The 19115-nt window shown below is 34.7% G+C and overlaps 1 protein-coding gene across 1 annotated transcript in view; it reads right to left on the bottom strand.

Moving 5' to 3' along the window:
• The window catches only part of SNTG1 (syntrophin gamma 1), a 388392-nt gene that overhangs the window by 82642 nt on the left and 286635 nt on the right, over positions 1–19115 (bottom strand). The window contains exons 13-14 of the mRNA XM_058528686.1: positions 12455–12571; positions 11251–11322 (exon numbers count right to left, since the gene is read on the bottom strand). Of these exons, the coding sequence (XP_058384669.1) occupies positions 11251–11322; positions 12455–12571 (189 nt within the window). The remainder of the gene's footprint in view (positions 1–11250; positions 11323–12454; positions 12572–19115) is intronic.

The raw sequence follows: 19115 nt of genomic DNA, 5'->3' as shown, positions 1-19115 counted from the left end.
CTCTTTGTTGGTCACAACCAATTGAAACACTATAAAGAATTTTCTCAATAACCAATTTTGTAAAAAGTTAGGAAAAAGATCAATTTTGACAAGATCCAACTGTTGATGGATGTAATCCCAAACATAAAATTGAAATGCTCCTGATTTTATTATGTAGAAAAAATATGTACTAATTGAAAATATTTCAGATGTTTCAGAGCTTGGTCAAAGACTCTTTTTTCCTTACAGATGTGATATAATAATTTTATTTATTTATTTATTTATTTATTTATTTATTTATTTATTTATTTATTTTTATTTTTGGGGGGGAGGAAGATTAGCCCTGAGCTAACGTCCATGCTAATCCTCCTCTTTTTGCTGAGGAAGACCAGCTCTGAGTTAACATCTATTGCCAATTTTCCTCCTTCTTTTTTTGCCCCCAAAGCCCCAGTAGATAGTTGTATGTCATAGCTGCACATCCTTCTAGTTGCTGTATGTGGGACGCGGCCTCAGCGTGGCCGGAGAAGCAGTGCGTCGGTGCGCGCCTGGGATCCGAACCCGGGCCGCCAGCAGCGGAGCGCGCGCACTTAACCGCTAAGCCACAGGGCCGACCCGTGATATAATAATTTTAAAGCTGCCAAGCTGAAATGGGAAAAAACAACCAATGAAATCTAATCACATAAGTTAAATTTAATAAATCAGGTCCATGTATGTCTTGAAAAACCAAAAACCTTGACTCACTCCAAAGCCCATTTCTAACAGGATAAATGTCTTGACATATTTAAAGTAAACATCACAGACCTATAAAATCATGCTTTAAAGAAACAGGCTAGTAAGGACAGAGAGCATTATGGTCCCAGAAAGTGGATTCTTAGTGATCCTTCTGCACAGTAGTCAAATAGTTGCCACCCAGAGTATCTCTGCTCTTCACTTTTCCTACTGTATGAAGTGGGATAGTGAGCAAGAGGCCTGATCTATTCAACTCTTCAAAATACGCAAAGGATATGTAGCAAGAGGAAGACAGTGTTCGGTGCTTTTTGTTGAGCTTGTATAAGAAATAACATTAATCATAAAAGTTGATATCATTCTAAAGAAAACAACAGCAAAAACTAAGAACAATATTTTTATCAATAAAATAATGTAATACAGCAAAAATATAGTTATTATTAATAATAATGAAATGATGCGATTGAAAACTGGTACTGCAAACTCTCTATGCCATTGTATCACTAAAAAAAAGATATTCTAAATCAATTTGAAGGCAATTTCAACACTTTTTTGCAATATTCCTTAGTGGATGAAGGCCTCAGAAGTGGCTGACACCTGGTTTCCTCCAGTATTAAAACTGTATTTTCACTTTTAAAAACAATAATATAAGGTTTTGGAAGGTCAAACAGTTCTAAGATTTCATACAATAGTAAATTTGCAAGGCAGAAAATCTCTGTAAACAGAAATCCAAAAGTATTAAGTCTAGAAAGATTATGGAAAAACCTAAAATAGACCTGAAGGAATTTAAACTGAATAGAGTATTACAAATAATTCTCTTCTTATGGGATGAATCCTCGAGATTGGCACCAAATTGATTTGGGAGACAAAACCAATTTTCTAGCTTTCTCCTTACACAAAGGATATATTCCGACTAACTGCCCAAACAAAAATTTACTAACTAGAAAATTATTATAGGAGATAAGCTGTCATTTATTTTAAATACTTTTTAAATATTCAAGATATTCATATTTTATGAATATTATATAAATTTCACTTGGAATGTGTTAGAAATAGGTTCCTAACATGTTATACTTTCCTATTTTATTAAAATTATTGGAGTAAATTAAAATATCAAGATTTGAAAAAAGCAAGTGCTTATTTTCAGAATGATAGTTGGACTATGCTTCTAACTTAGATTGAAGGGGAATAGATTTCTGCAACATGAAGCTGTACTAATTCATAACCATACTGCTCTTAGACCCACTTAGACAGGGAAGGAATGGCCCTCAAATAATTAGATATCAAGAAAGACAGAGGTAAGGTTTTGGTTTATTTGGAAAACAAGATTAGATATCTTTTGCATATTAAGTTCTTAATGAAGAGAAATGACTGAATCCTTTTATTATTACATCCCATAGCTAAGAGATACTTGTTTGGTTTAAATAAGAACCTTGAGTTGCTTTAGAAGCTTCATGAAAACATTGTGAGTCTGTAAATTTTATAATAAAATTTACAAACAAAAATTTTAGGGATCATTGGATAGATTACAGAAAACATGTGTAATTTTTTAAAATATTTGACAAATTCATACTTTGCTCACACCTGACATACAAAATGCAAGGCAAATGGTATAACTTAAAGAAAAAAATAATAATGTAAGAACAATACTGACATATGTGCCACTACGTAAGACAAACAAAAATCATCAGAAACCTCCAGTCTGAAAAGGAAACAAAATAAGAAAAGAGGACTAAACTATGATGACTCTGAGCTCTCAAGAGCATAAATAGGTTAATAAAACAAATTTAAAAAACGGTTTATTTAATTAATACCTTGGGACTTGAAAGATGTTTTAGAAAAATAGATATAAGTACTTCATGCAACAGCTGTACATTTATGGAACTTTAACTGAAGAGTGGGTATACGCTAAAATATTAGTAAATCCAAGAAAATGTTATTGAAATAACAAAAATAAAAGACAACCATGTTCTTATCTGTGAGGAACATTGCATATTATTAGGAAGGGGGGCTGGATTGGAAGCAGCTGCATTGGTGTAGTGGATGACAGTCACTCTCCCTCTGCTGTGTCTCTGTGGCATTTCCACTGGCAGAGCTCAGAGTTAGAGCAAATAGTTCTCACCCAGAGCAGCGGCACGACTTTAGTTTATAGCCTGTAAACTCTCCTACCAATTGCCAGGGAAATGTTGTTCTATTATCAGAGGAAAAAAGTAAAAATGTTTTAAGAAGCTTGGGTTTTAGGAAGTGATTACACATTTTATGGCAATTTAATTCTAAAATGATACATTAAAAAGCTAAGAACGGTAACAATTTTTAAATGACTTACTAAAATGTAAAACAAGAAACTTTTTAATAATAATTATTTAAAAAATGAAAACTGATAGAAATATATTCAGAAAATGCAGAGACACATCTTTTTTACTAAGATGGTCTCCTTAAGAAATATATTTTTTCCCAAAGTTGTAACTTTAGAGTCAAAGAGAATCCTTTCCATCAATATATGTCATTGAATGACATAAAATTCTACCATAAAATAATTCTTCATCTAAATTACAGTTTTTGGAAGGATTTTTGTCTCTAACAAATAGTTAGCACTTGTCTGATAATAATATCAGTACATTCTGATCCCACATATTGGCTTTTACCTTTCATTTCTGTTGTATCTTCACTTATGTATATATTGTATATATGTATATTGTTGTATATTTTTTTATTTTTGCTTTTATTTTAAATCATTTATAAGAGATATACTTTAATTATGGAGCATCTCTTTTCCATTCAAAATGCTTGTAGTGATGGTAAAAGGAATGATAACATTGAATTTAGCTTTTCAATCACTAATACAATAAATATGAGGTACAGGGAAATATATTTGATATCAAAATATGAAAATTATGAATAAATGCACAATATTTATTTGTTTAAGATGAGATTATTCCATTATTTTAATTTGACAGGTTTTTTTCCTTTACTTCTTTTTCTATTCCACTCATTTTAATAATTCTTTTTAGTTATTCTTTATTTGAGCAAAATTTTAATCAGCATCGTCTTAGAATGTTCATTATTACCATGGTTGCCTTTAGGCATGATTTACTGCATTACTCTATGTGAGGCAGGTTTGTATTTTCTTGTTTGTTTGTTTTACTGTTCTCTATAGCAAGTCCTGAAATGTAATAATTTTTATTACCATCAGACATAGAAAATTTGCATGTGAATTACAAAGATTTATTTCTTGAACCCTTTGATAATTGCCAATGTGATACCTCATTATCCTGCACCCTCGTAATTTAGTGTATAGTTTTAGCAAACAAGAGCACTAGGATATTCACCAACATAACTACAATACAACCATCAAAACAAGGAATTTGACATTATACACTGGTCCTCTGGTCCTTAGCCTCCACTCGAGATCCACCAATTCAGAATCATCTGTTGCATGGCGTTGTCATGTCCCTTTAGTTGCCTTCAGTGGGGACAGAACCTTGATCTTCCCCTAACTCTCAAGACCTCGACACTATTGAAGACTACAGACCAGTGATTTTGTAGACTGAGCCTCACTGGCTTTGCCTGACATTTCCTCGTGATTAGACTTGATTAGATCACATCACACTAGATCAGATGAAGTGACATTTTTCCATTAGATTAGAGAGGATGTTTCCTCATGGTTAGATCCAGCATATTACACAGCTCCAGCAGGAATGTCACAGACCTGACACTCTTCTGCATGTGATCTTAGGAGAAGACCATTTTGTCAGACATACGTGGTTCTGATTTGTCCCATTAATGAAATGTTCACTGTGATCAAATTGTTAAGGCTGTGCTGCCACTCTTGTCTCCTGCGAAGTTATTCTTTTTTCTTTTACAATTATAATAAGTACTTTGTAGGGAGGCACTGTGAAGCCATATAAGTGTTGTCATCTAACTTCAACTGATTTGTTTATCTTTATGAAGATGGATTCATGGTTTCCTACGTTATTCACTGGGATATAATCTGTTAATATCATTATTTATTTTGAAGATCAGTTTGTCCCAGATTTGCCTGTGGCTGCCTTTAACGCTGGCTTCTGTGTCTTCTGACATGTCTCCATCATTCTTTGAGCATGTCCTTATTTTCTGGGACATTAAAATAATTTTAACTTATCTTTTACTTTCTATGCCACAACCCAGCCACCAACAATTTTTCTATAGAGTTCTGGCTCCTTGTAGTGGAGAATAGTATCAAGAAAGTGACAGCTGGGTGCTGGGTTGTGCTCCTTGCTGCTGGGGACTCTCTGATCCCCGGTGCTCTCAGGGAGCAGAGTAGGGTCTAGGTGCGCACACATACGTACATACGCACTCATATAAATGTGTGTAAACACATCTATATTTATTTCTAGAGCTAAATATACATATTGAAAGCCCATTGCATACCAATATTTCTAATTCTAATCCAACACCAGAGTTTTATTCTAGTTTTCTTTCCTTCCATATTTACAACTCTTTCTCTGACAGTGAGAAATCAGGCCCCCATTTCCCATTCCTCATAACACATCAACTTAGTTGATCAATCCCTCCCCTCACTCCCCATCTCCCACCCACAAATATCCGAAAACCCTCCTCACTCAGCTCAGCCAGGCATGATATTTTGGTATTTTTTCTGAAAATGATTTTAGAAAAATATCACTGTGACTACATTGATCACTATGTATATTTTATCAAAAATTTAAACAAGACATGTTTGTTAGTCTCAAAAATAGTGTCCTAAAAACGAAAAAGGAAATATAGTCTTTCAAAAGTGCTTGCTCCTGCTCAATCTAACGCTGGCTCAGAAAGAGACAGGCTTTCAATAACTACAAACCAGATAGTCCTCCACTTTTTCAGGGTTTGCTAGCCAAGTGACGATGGGAGGTGCATTCTATAAACAACAGTGGACAAGTCAGCTCTTCTGCACGGAGTCAGAGATTCCATTCACGCCTGCTCTGCTTCTTCATGTGTGACCAGTTAACATAATTACTGCACCCTGTCTTTCACATCATGCAGATAGGTCCTTCTTTCTCTCACTGGGAAGAGTCTGACCACTGGAAATGAACTGCAGAATCCAGCTGTAGGATGAGAGCCAGGTTACACAGGGAGATGTACCTGAGAGAAGGCCTTTGGGTGTCTTCTAGGAGGGAGGTGACACTGGTGCCCGGTTATGTAAAGACAAAACACAGCAGTACACTTCTCTTTCCTATAGACACTGATATTACAAAGCTGTTTCCATTTGAAGAGGTGATCAAACAATACACAGCCCTCCAAAAACAGGGGAAAAGAGTACTAAAGAGCTGAATCAGACAGTTAGTTAATAAAAATATAATTACTTTTTATCAATTTTCCAATATTTGTGATATTTGTCAACTTTTAAAATTATTCTGTATTGTGATTTTTTTCTTATTTTAAATATTCATTTTCATGCCTAATTTACATTCCTAGTTTTGCAAATTGTTTTATAAACGACACCCCCAAATTGAATAACTGACAAGTCCCACAACATCTGGACATACCCCTGTTGATCAGCAGAAGGCCTCTAATGGTAAAGTGTACCCAGTGCTGAGACTTAGTAGGGTGTCAGTTAATTGTCTAGAGTATTGGCTTTGCCACTTTTTATAAAACATCTATTGACCATCCCTCTTTCTTCTACTTTCTTAAAAAATATCAGAATTCTAGTTTTTGTTTTTCCTTTTACTCTAATCTCCATGTTGTTTCAGGTTCCTTTCCAATTGCCCAATCCTAAATTTGAGACATGTAACATCTGAGATTTCTATTAGACATGTCAAGAGACAGCTGTACACACTGTTGAGTACTCAGAATTCAGGGGTGAGGTCTAGGCAGGACATATGCATGGGGATCATCAGGACAGAAATGCTGGTGCCCTGGTGTGCAGAGTGGACAGGACCTATTACCCTGGAGGAGTTGGCCTTGGATAAGTGCAAAGACAGCCATCTATCAGACGGGGCTGCCAGTGAGTACCCAATGCTGGAAGACTTTGTAAGTAGAAAAAAGGATCATCACCTAAGAGTGAGAAGGAGAAATACGTGTTAATTTTGGGGGAAAGGAAGAAGGTTTAACATAGATTCTGGAAGATTAGGTAAGAGAACAGACTAAGAAATATAGCATTACTGTGAGGCAGAATTAAGGGATTTTTTAAAGTTCTCATCTAGAATTCTGGAGAATGTCCTTCTCCAACTGCATTCAGCCACACTGCTGTGTTAGAGGGGCTAGAGCTCGGCGATCCTTTTGCGTTAAGAGTCAGACGAAAGAGAGCAGTGCAAGGGGGTCGGCCTCTGTGGCCACGTGGCTGTCATGAGCGTTAACGACTGATCATGGGTCTTTATAGAATCTTCTGCTCAAGCCCCTCTCTTTCATCCCACACCTCTCCAGTCCCACATGGCCCACACCTTTGTTTGGAACATGTCATCTCTGACCAGGATCTTTGCAGCAGCCCCTGGAAGCCCCCTCTCCCACCCATTCAATCAGAAGACACTTTTTTTTTTAAAAGGCAAACTCTGTCACTTCCTCAGGTCTCCTTGGTTCTTCAAATAAAGGTCATATTACTTATCATTGTCTTTTAACAGCTTCCCCCACCCAAACACCAACACAAACCTCATATCCACGAAAATTACAGCCATGCTGAGCCATGTTTGTTAATTGTTTAAATAACGCAAATTTCTTTCTTTTTTTTTTTTTTTTTTTTTTTAAATAACTAACTTACTCTATATGTTAGGAGAGAAAGAAACAGAGAGAGAGAGGGAGAGAGAGAGAGTGATAGGGTAACGCATATTTCTTTGTACACCCTGGCAAGTTTACACACACCTCCTATGCCCATAGCCTCCCTTCTCTTCCCAATCACTGAGCTCCAACCCCAACCCAAACACACATTCATCTGTTGAACCCTTTAATAATCATTTAGATTTCAAGTTTATTTAAGTTCTCCTCCAAAACTCCCTTCCTAAATTCCTTAGTCAGCTAGGCCTTTTATAGACTCAACCGTTCTATACAGTAGTATTGAATCCTTAGTACCTAGCAGAGTGCTTGGCACATGGAGAGTATTTAGTGCATATTTGTAATACAAATTAATAAATAAAAATGCATTCACCAGTTAATTAATGAATTGCTAATCTTTACAACAACCTAGGCTTTCTTAGCTTTATTTTGAGCAGATGAAGATATTGAAGTTTATGGTGCCTAATACATTTGCAGAGGGTAATTATTTAGTATCAGAGCTGTCATTTGTTGCCAAGTTTCTCTTATTCTGAAATCTTTGCTCTCTCATCAGTACCAGGCTGGCTTTCTCATTCTCATTTCCTTTCAATTTATCAATGCTTATACTGAGAGAGAAAGACGCAGTATAGTACAGCATTTAAGAGCATAGATTTTTGAGACAGACAGCAAGATTCAAATCCTTAGCTCTGACATTTACTGGCTGTGTGACTTTGAGCTATTTATTTAAACACTTTGCCTTGGTTTCCATATCTATAAAATGGGGATTATAATAACTGTTTCATAGTGGCATTGTAAAGATTAAATAAATTATTACAGCACTTAGAACAATACATGGCACATACATGTAAGCTATATATACTAAGTAAATATTATTGCTTCATTTTTGTTGTTACTAGTATAGTTCCATATCAGAAGAAAAAGGGTTTTCTTGATTGGTAGTCCCAGACTGGACATTACATGGTCTAGATCATTAGCTTGTGCCTTTAAATTTGCCTTTTCTGAGGGATCCCTTTCTGGAGACAGAAGTCTACAACTCGCACAACTTGCACAGGTCTGCTACCTCATGGAGGTAGATGGCTGGGTAATAGAAGATGCCCCTTCAGAATCGCTCCCCAGACCCAACTCTCTGAGCCTGGGCTCCTCCTCAATCCCATCATCCTCCAGACACTAATCTGTATGCAGGAAAATAATCCATCTAGTACTGAGTCTTATATGCACTCCTCTGTTCTTGTGCTGTATGAAGTTTTCCTTTGAGAAAGAGAATCCTCGAAGGATACTTTTGTATATGAATTGTAAATCCAAGAAGCATAGAACATGAGTGTTGCACTCATTAATGGTAGGAGAGCTTTTCTTATTTACATATAAGTGAGAGTAGATTTATATTTTATTCAATACTTGAAAATATATATCCGCAGGCCTCAGTAACCTACGTAAAATATTGCCCAAAGCAACTAATAGGTTTATAGCAAATTTTACGTAGATAGATAAATGAAAGCTGCACTTTGATTTTAATTAGGCAGAGTGCAAATACATGAGCACTTCCAGATACTTGTGATAGCAGTATAAGTTGATATGGCTTTTCTGGGAGGCAATTTAGACACATATACCTAACATCTTGAATATTTTAAATTATTCTCCACCCAAGACTTTCAAAATTCTGAATTTAGATGAAAGGAAATAATTTGAAAGTTACATAAATTCTGTGGACAAAGATCAATTTTTGCTATCTATTTTTTTTTGTCCCTTTGCATTTACCTAACGTCTGTGTCACTGTAATAAAATGTAAGCTCATTGAAAGCAGGGACTTTTTCTGTCTTTTTTTCCAGCCATATAACAAATGTTTAGCAGATTACCTCGTATATAGCAAATACTCAACGGTTATCTGTTAAATAAACCAAAGAATAATTGTTGTGATATATCTGATAGAACAAATGGGAAAGTATCTAAATGGCAAAATTATGGGATTAGCTAAATAAGTATGGCCAAATGATGGAATACATGAAATCTACCAAAAAGTCTTAAGGTTTTTTTTTGAAGAATATCGACATAAAAACACCTCAGGACATATTCTTGCATGAAAAAGTAGAATATAAACTGTATAATCCTAATTTTTCAAGTAAAATTTTAAAAGAGAGAAATAATACACTGAGTGTTTATATGGAGCCAGACATAATTCTTATTATCTCCTTTAAAATTGTCCTTATTTCAAGCATTATAATAAATAATCTTATTTTTAAATGTTAAAACAGTTATAAAGACCATGTAAGTTACTTGGAAAATGGTTAGGAAATAATTTGTCTAAATAGGAATCTGGAAAGGCATGCAGGATTACTACTATGAACAAGTTATACTAATGTATGGATAAGGAATGGACGTAAAACTGATTTGTTAGGGTAGTTAGTTTCTGGGTTTCTTTCTTTATCTTTTCTTTCTCTCTCCTTTCCTTCCTTCCTTCCTTCCTTCCATTCTACCTCTTTCATTCTCTCTTTTTAATTCCATTAGTTTTTTCTTTTCTAAAAAATTTAATTAGAAAACTATCTCATTAGCCATTTTAGTAATTATATCCAAACACTGGAGTTGGGTACACTCTCTTTTCCTTCAGATGCTGGTACCTCTTTTAGGAGATGCCAGAGCCTTTTTGGTTTTTTTTGCAGGGAATGATTGGCCCTGAGATAACATCTGTTGCCAATCTTCCTCTTTTTTTTCCTCCCCACAGCCCCAGTACATGGTTTTATATCCTGCTTGTGAGTTGTTCTAGTTCTTCTATGTCAGCTGCTGTCTCAGCATGGCAACTGACAGGGGGTGTGGTTCCACAACTGGGAAGCAAACCTGGGCCTGCGAAGCCATGAGCACAGAAGCTTAACCACCAGGCCCTCAGGGCTGGCTCTCCAGAGCTTTCTTTACCAACAATCAACTCAAGCATATCAGAGTTGTTCTTCCACCATTAGTCCCACAACAGAGCTAAACCCAGAAACAGGGATGAGCAAGCAATGACCCACGTTTTTATCTAGGTCCTGTGCTGTTGTGAATGTCGACTTTAATCTAGGATTACTCTGTAGGGAAGAAAAATAATGAAGACATTTGAGCTAATCATATTTTTTTGTGTCTCTGCCTTCAGACACTTTGATACATTTCATCATGCTGTAAATGTCCCAGCATTTTCGAGTTTACTGAGTCCTCACTGGAGGAAAAATAACTGACATAAAAGCAGGTATCTTAGTTCTTCTTGGTTACACAAACAAGGTCAACCTTAACCAGGATTTAATTATCAACCTGTAGTACTTCCAAGCCTACAGACCCTAGAGTAGAAACTGAATAAAGATTATTATTTAGGTTTTATAAATTATTTCCAGTTTGATTACCCTGAGATTTTAAAAAAAAAAATTTAACTTTCTTTGCATACGCCTTTATGTTTTCTGCTTCTTCTAATTCCAAGTCTTATCCAAATCTTTCTCTTCTGTGTTTTACTCAGCAAATAACTATGGTAATAATTGAGGTTTAAATTCAGACTACTTCCAATTGAACTTTCTACTTCTTCCTCGGTGGACTCCTGCTAAGCTTCTCCTCCTCCTCCTCCCCAGACTGAAGGGCTGCAGGATCTGCGTAATCATTATTTAAGCTGATATGAGGGTGTCTCTACGTTTCTCTGCGTTCGATCTTTTCTTTTATACATATATATTTGTTGTTTTTATCTTGTATTGTCTTTATATCCATGCATCATCTGCTTTCATGAACTACTTATGAGTCCAGAAGCGCTGTTTGCTGAGGAAAAGCCATAAAATTTTCACTACTTGCTGATCATACCTTGAGAATCTTGCACATAATCTCATAAACTGAAAATGCTTTCTCTGCTCGGGTCCAGTCCCACGTTGTCACCTTTAAAAGATGAGAAACTAATGCGTCATCTGTTGTAGAAAGATAGCCCCCATTTCCCTATTCATTTTACTCATATTACATAGTGCATAGTGGAACTTTCACACTTGTACTGCATACAGTCTCTCAGTTGTGAAGTTATTCTCACTGAGGTCCACGTATAACGTTTTGGTTTCCTCTCCTCTAAGCTCTGTCACACTTCTCTTCCTCTTTCAGCAAATGTTTTCTGTTATCCGCACACCCTCCATTTGCCCAGTATATTCACATATTTTAAATAATGTGTGTATTCTCTACATATAAATACTAAGTATTTATATTTCACATCTATGGTATTTTTTTCTCAGTTTACCACCAGTTACATACAAAGAAGAATACTAGATATCAACACTGGCTTTAATTTTTCAAAAAAACATAATTTATGTCAGGAAGTCATTCCTAGATGTGAACGCCTTACAACATTGTGAAGACACCAAACACTACACTGAAGTTGTTTTACTTATTTATGTTTGCAACATATATTTGTCCAGTCATAAGGAGTTATTCTGAGTCAGAATAGAGTCAAAGATATAAATATCAATGACGTTTTCCTGCCTTCCTGGTGCTTTGAACTTTGTGTCAATATAGACATTCAAAATAGCAGCAAGTCAGACTTGATAATTCCAAGACCCTGTGCACTATTAGACCTGTAAGTGAGTGGTCTGGCACTTGATATTTATGTTCAATAAATATTTATTGGGAATCTACTGTTGTGTAAGCTACATGCTTCCAAAAGCAAGACCTTAGGTTGAATAGCTAACCATACATATTTAATATGAAGCCCACCCAGAATATAGGATGTCAAAAATAATATTGATTTCATTTAGACAGACTTATGCCACACAGAAAAACATATTTTGACTATCATAAATTCCTAAACAGAAATGCCTTCTAGATTTTTCAAGGGTTATAAAGTAAATATTTAATGCCGTGATATATATCTTTAGCAAGATATTTTCAGAAACATTTGGACTGTTTTCTTTTTTTGGTATCTTATTTTCAAAATATGTTGGTAATATGTTATTTGCTATTGTTAAGTTGATGTCACTCTGTTGTGATAATAAGGGAAAAATAAAAAATGTTGGACAAAAACACTTACTGGAGGTGCCAGAAACTTGTAAAGACATGAGCCCCTCAAGGCTAGAAATGTTGGAGAGTACACGCGATCTTGAAGGGAGTCCTGTTCCCTTGCTTCACACCAGCCCATGTAGACTATCTGCAAGGAAAGTGAAGATAATTAACTGTCAAAAGAGTCTCATTTCAGATGTCATAATGTGTATTTTTCATATCTTGTGGTATTTTAATTCTCTCATAAAATGATCAAATTAATTGATGCAAAAAAGTACATTAACCAGATTTACCTTCATAAGTGAAAGTAAACTACTCATAAGAGTCTAATATGTTTCCTTCGGCTCTTATCAAGTGTTTGTTTATGTAATCCAACTTGGCATGAACTATATCTCCCACTATCATTCCTACTATGAAAATATTTCTTTGTAATAGAATTCATTCACTTTAGCCCATCAGTTTTCCAAGTAATGGCATTTTACTCCCTGGGAATGTGCTCCCAGGTGAAATAGTTAAGTGGGTAAAGGAGAAAAGTCAGAGAGAGATCCCTCATGTGACTACCACTAGTGTGGTATCCACATTACCCTGTGCCTGAGAGGCCGGGACAATAACCTTTCTTGTTTTAGTCACCTATCTAAGGTTATTCAAGCATTATTCATCTATCAAATGGTAGTAACAACAACTCTTTGCCTCCAGCTCTTAAATATAGGTGGATCAATTGCCAAAATAAAATCACGTGAGATAAACCACTCCTCTTTCCATCATTTGATTGTTCTGAGGCTCAAACATATACATAAACATTTATTAAAGGAGTACAACATCCCTAACAATGTATTCATATGTCACTTCATTTATCTCTTACCACAACTCTATGTGGTAGAGGTTTCTGAGAGGATATATTTCTCACCTCATGTAACTTACTTTGGTTTAATGGTTGGCCGAATGCTCTTTCCTGCTCCCATTCTTTCACTTTTTTTGCTGTGAGATTTGCTAGGACTAATGGGATTTTAAAGCACATGACACAAGTAGAGTTGAACTTAGTATCTTGTGTTTCTGCCATTACCATAAAAAAAGCATACCCAAGGTAGAAACATGTGGAACAAACCAGAGCCCAAATTACCTCCTGGACCCAAGCCCAGCCAACTCCAGCCTAGTGTTTAATGCCAAACAATCAGATCACTTGTAGAGAAAATACATATCTATTGTTGTATTCCACCTAGTTTTGGGGTTGTTTTATTATGCAGCATTGCTGTGCCGATAGCTGACTAATAACAATGAAAGAATTTGAAGTGTAGAATTTGAAATTAGATATCTGTCTGATTTTAGATCTCATTTTCTTTCCACTTTATTATATTTGCTCTCCAAAATAATTGTATTGTCCATTAGCTCATTATCTAAGTTTGTTTGACAATAAGCTTCTGAGATATAAAGATCCTACTTCAACAAACTGAGGAATTGCAATTTAAATAAACTAGCTTAACAAGTGAGCCAAGCTTTGTATGAATTAGAATTGGAATTTGAACCAAGGTCCCTTGCTCTTTTAATTCTACTATGTATTCTCTAATCTCTTACATTACTAATTTGTTGTTAGTACCCTCGAGTCAATTCTGACTCCTAGTGCCCCTGTGGACAGCAGAGTGGAACCCTGCTCAGTCTTTTTGCGCCATCCTCTCATCTTCTGGCTCTATAGCAGACAAGGCTTCACTGCTATTCACGGGGTTTTCATGGCAAATTTTTTTCTGCAGTGGGTGGCCAGGTCCTTCTTCCTAGTCTTTCTTAGTCTGGAAGATCGCCTGAAACCTGTCCACCATGGGTGACCCTGCTGGTATTTGAAATACTGGTGGCATAGCTTTCAGCATCACAGCAACATGCAGCCACCACAGGATGACAACCAACAGATAGGTGGTGTGGTTCCCTGACTGGAAACAAACCCTGGTGCAGTTGTGAGAGTGCCAAATCTTAACCACTAGACCACCAGGGCTGGTTACATTACTAATATGTGCTTTGAAATTTATAACATGTGAGAGCTATTCACAGAGACTTAATTGTTTAATAATAATATAATAAGAACCAGCTATAATAATTGAATATTTTGTATTGCTTATATGGCCAAATAGATACTTAATCAAATAATATCATAGTTTTGAAAAAGTAATGAAGTCTAATAGCTGACCATACCATAAAGGAAAAAAGGACTTAGTTAACTATAGAAGTATATATAATTTAGCAGAATAATTGAATTAAAATAAAAGTAAGAGATGATTAGTTTCCTCTTCCAGTTGTTGAGTATTATGCAATTCAGACAACCCACTAACTGAAGTCACCTTGGAAAACAGGAAAAACATATTTTTTAAATGTGCTCAAAGTACTACATATTTTATAAGATATTAAAGAATTACCAGGAAAAATTCATAGTCAAATGGAATTTGATGGAGGTGAGCCCAAATATGGGTCAACTTTCTAATACAGATGTGGCCCATAAGAGGCTGTGCTGCTTTATTCAGCCTCACGGGGTTAAGGCATAATGTTCAAGTCCAGGGCCCTCCAAGTGCAGAAGCCCTAGTAAACATGCTCTGCTTTTATTTCAGATCACAGTGACTGCATCCTAACAACAAAGCTGAGGCAGAAGTCATTGAACTCTTTTAGGAACTAGAGCTCAGATTCAAGCCACCCAGATGGCCGAGAAAATGTCAACCTTGAAATGATTCATGATGAACCTAGATTACAGTTCTCCTAGGCTCCTAGCTAAAGAAAATGGAAATCCTCTCTGGATGATGATAATATCATCCTGTGCCTCAATTTATTTTTATAAAAACTGTGTCCTGGACACAATAAAAATTACTAAGAATATAAGGGGAAAAATCATGAAGCACATCAAACAAAAAACATGAAAAACGAAAACAATAGGCAGCAGGATCCAGCACGTAAGCATTTTAGGTATTAAAATTTTCTGACATAGACATTAACTTAACTATGCTTACTTTATGTATAAGAATATAAGAGACAAGCTTGAAACATTCATCAGAGAACATCTGACATATCAGATTATAAAATGTACCAGTTGGAAACTAAAGAAATACACCATGTATTTAAAAAATGTATAGTTGGAGTTAACAACAGATTAGAAGCAGTTGAAGGTGTTGAGTACCTTTTCACATACCTGTTACCCATTTGTTTGTCTTCTTTTGAGAAATGTATATTCAGGTCCTTAGCCAATTTTTTAATTGGGTTATTTGTCTTTTTGCTATTGAGTGATTTGAGTTTCCTATATATTTTGAATATTAACCCTTTATCAGATATATGACTTAACAAATATTTTCTCCCATTCCATAGGTTGCCCTTTCACTCTGTTGATTGTTTCCTTTGTTGTGCAGAAGTTTTTTATTTTGATGCAATCCCATTTGCCTATTTTTGCTTTTGTTGACTATGCTTTTGGTGTCATATCCAAAAAATTATTGTGTACACCAATGTCAGGGAGATTTTTCTTTATGTTTTCTTCTAGCTCAAAAAGGAAATTAAGAAAACAATCCCAGTCACAATAGCAACAAAAAGTATAAAATACTTAGGAATAAACTTAACCAAGGAGGTGAAAGACTTGTACAGTAAAAATTATAAAACCTTAATGAAGGGAATTAAAGAAGACACAGATAAATAAAAAGACATCCCATGCTCATGGATAGGAAGAATTAATATTTTAAAATATCCATAATATCCAAAGTGACTTACAAATCAATGCAATTCCTATCAAAATCCCAATGTGGCATTCTTTACAGAATAGAAAAATCATCATAAAATTCATATGGTACCACAAAAGACCCCGAATAGCCAAAACAATATTAAGCAAGAAGAACAAAGCTAGAGGCATCACACTCCCTGATTTCAAAATATATTACAAAGCAGTAGTAATCAAAACAATAAGATACTGGCATAAAAGCATATATATATATATATATACACACACACACACACACACACACACACACACACACACACACACTAATAGAACAGAATGGAAATCCCAGAAATAAATCAATGCATTTATGCTCAACTGATCTTTGACAAAGATGTCAAGAATGCGCAATGGGGACTGGATGGTCTATTCAATAAATGGTGTTCAGAAAACTTAATATTCACAGTCCAACTTGAAATTGGACTCTTATCTCACATCATATGCAAAAATCAACTCAAAATGAATTAAAGACTTCAATGTAAGAACTAAAACCATAAAACTACAAAAAAATGTAGTTTAAAAACATTATGCGTTTTCTGTGTATATATTCCAAAGTGGCTACAATTAAAAAGACAGAAAATGCTCAGTGTTGGTGAGGACATGTAGTAATGTAAAAGCTCACATACAGCCAGTGAGAGTTTGATTCTTAACTTCTAATATAAACTCAACACTAATGTGTATACATGTGCACTGAGGCATATGTACAAGAATGTTCATTGTAGCATTATTCTTAGGAGTTCCAACTGTGTATCAATAGTTTAAAATATTAATAAACTGTATACCCAACATATTGTATAGGTTTATATAGTAATAAATGGTGATGTAATAATGTAATAGCATACAGCAAGGAAAATTAGTAAATTATACTTACATGGTAAAACATAAATGAATCGCACAGAAAATGTTAATTAAAAGAAGCAGATATAGAATAATACATATCCATATATGTATACATATGCATGTATGTAAGATTTGACTCAAATAATCTATAATGTTTTGGAACGCATTCTTAGTTGGAAGAAAAAGTACTATAGTAAAGCAAGAAAAATTATTACCCAAACTGTCAGGATAATGGTTACTTTAAAAGAGAACCAGCCAGTTGTGACTGGGGAAGAATGCAAAGTGGGGAGAGAGAATCTGAGTTGTTAATAACCTACTTTTCTTGACCTGGACTGTGGTTACACAGGGGTTTGGCTTTTGAAAAATCAAGCTGTACATCTATGTTTTATGAACTTGCTATACATGTATTATATTTTATAAAACCTCATTTTAAAAATAGCATACAATGTGAATTATTAACAGTTTATAGCAATTATATCTTAAAATAACATAGAGTTTTGTGAATTTTATAGGAAGAAACTATTTTGACAAATTTGGTTAAATCACCCTGTCATTCTGGAGCCATTACAATGAGATAAAATTTTAGTTATGAATTATATCATATTTAATCATTACATTAGTGTCTCAATTCAGGTAGAGTCTTTAATTTTAATTCAATTTGATAAAACAGTTTCTCTACATTTATGACTCTGTATTGGCAAGAGAAAAAAGAGAATGAAGTGGTGTACGGAATCCCCAGAAGGAAATATGTAAGCTCCTAAGACTGTGGAATTTGAGTTTGTTGTCTCTTCCACCTCTATAATTTGCTGAAATCTGAAATATTAAGAAGGATATACCAATATTTTTCAAGAAATATGATTGAATACAATTTTATTATTTTGAACTGAGTGTAGCTTTGGAAAATGAGCTGAGGATATAACTAATAAAATGGGATAACCACATCTGTAAGGGATATTTCTTCATGCTTGCTCTCTACTCCAAAGATTGACCTTATCGTTTTCTGTGCCAAAATAAGGGAAACAGGCTCCTCTCAATTGTGCAGAGATGTCAAAAGGTACTTTTTGTTTTTCATCATTACCAAGACTCATGTGAAATAATTACATGGTTGAGGAGACATAAGGCATTTTCAGTAAATTTTTCCCACACATGTCACAGAAAATGATAATTCTAAAGAAAAACTATATCACTTAATCTTAGAAAAATAAAAACAAAAAAACCAAATGGGCCATATAGACATAAGGATATTTCAAATAAGATATTTTAGAAACAAATGGAAGTAAAAGAAAATAGTTTTCTATGCACATGAAATGACAAAAGGACGTCCAGACGTGAATAATTTTAAGATAAATATTTTTTGCCTATATTTTTTAGCTTTATTGAGGTACAAATTGACAACAAAACTGTAAGATATTTAAAGTGTACATTGTGGTGGTTTGATATATATATATACATTGTGAAAGGATTCCTCCCATCTAGTTGATTAACACATCCATCACCTCACATATTTTTATATGTGCATATATATATATATATATATATATATATACATTTTTTTTTTTTTTTGGTGAGAACATTTAAGTTCTACTCTCTTAGCAAATTTCAATTATACAATATAGTGTTACCAACTATTGTCACCATGTTATACACTGGATCCTCAGATCTTATTCATTTTAAATGTAAAAGTTTGCACCGTTATACCCAACCTCTCCCCATTTCCACTATCCCCCAGCCCCTGACAACCATTTTCTACCCTCTGTTTCTATGAGTTTGACTTTTTGTTTTTTTAGATTCTACATATAAGTGATGCCGTGCAGCATTTGTCTTTCTCTGTCTGGCTTATTTCACTAGAATAATGCCCTCAAATTTCATCCATGTTGTCACAAATGACAGGATTTCCTTCTTTCTTATAGCTGAATAATATTTCATTGTACATATATACCGCATCTCCTTTATCCATTCATCTGTTGACAAACAGTTTGTTTCCATATGTTCAAAATTTAGATGACTAGTTTAAAAACTACCGCAGACAACTGGAAATTACATAGTAATAAAACACATATCTAGAAATGGAAATAGAAACTCAAACTGCAGTTCAATATAAGGATTTGCCAGAAGTTCATAT

The sequence above is a fragment of the Diceros bicornis genome, chromosome 33 (assembly GCF_020826845.1).
Source record: "Diceros bicornis minor isolate mBicDic1 chromosome 33, mDicBic1.mat.cur, whole genome shotgun sequence".
In the NCBI taxonomy this organism is placed as follows: Eukaryota; Metazoa; Chordata; class Mammalia; order Perissodactyla; family Rhinocerotidae; genus Diceros; species Diceros bicornis.
This window is presented reverse-complemented; position numbering and strand designations above follow the sequence as displayed.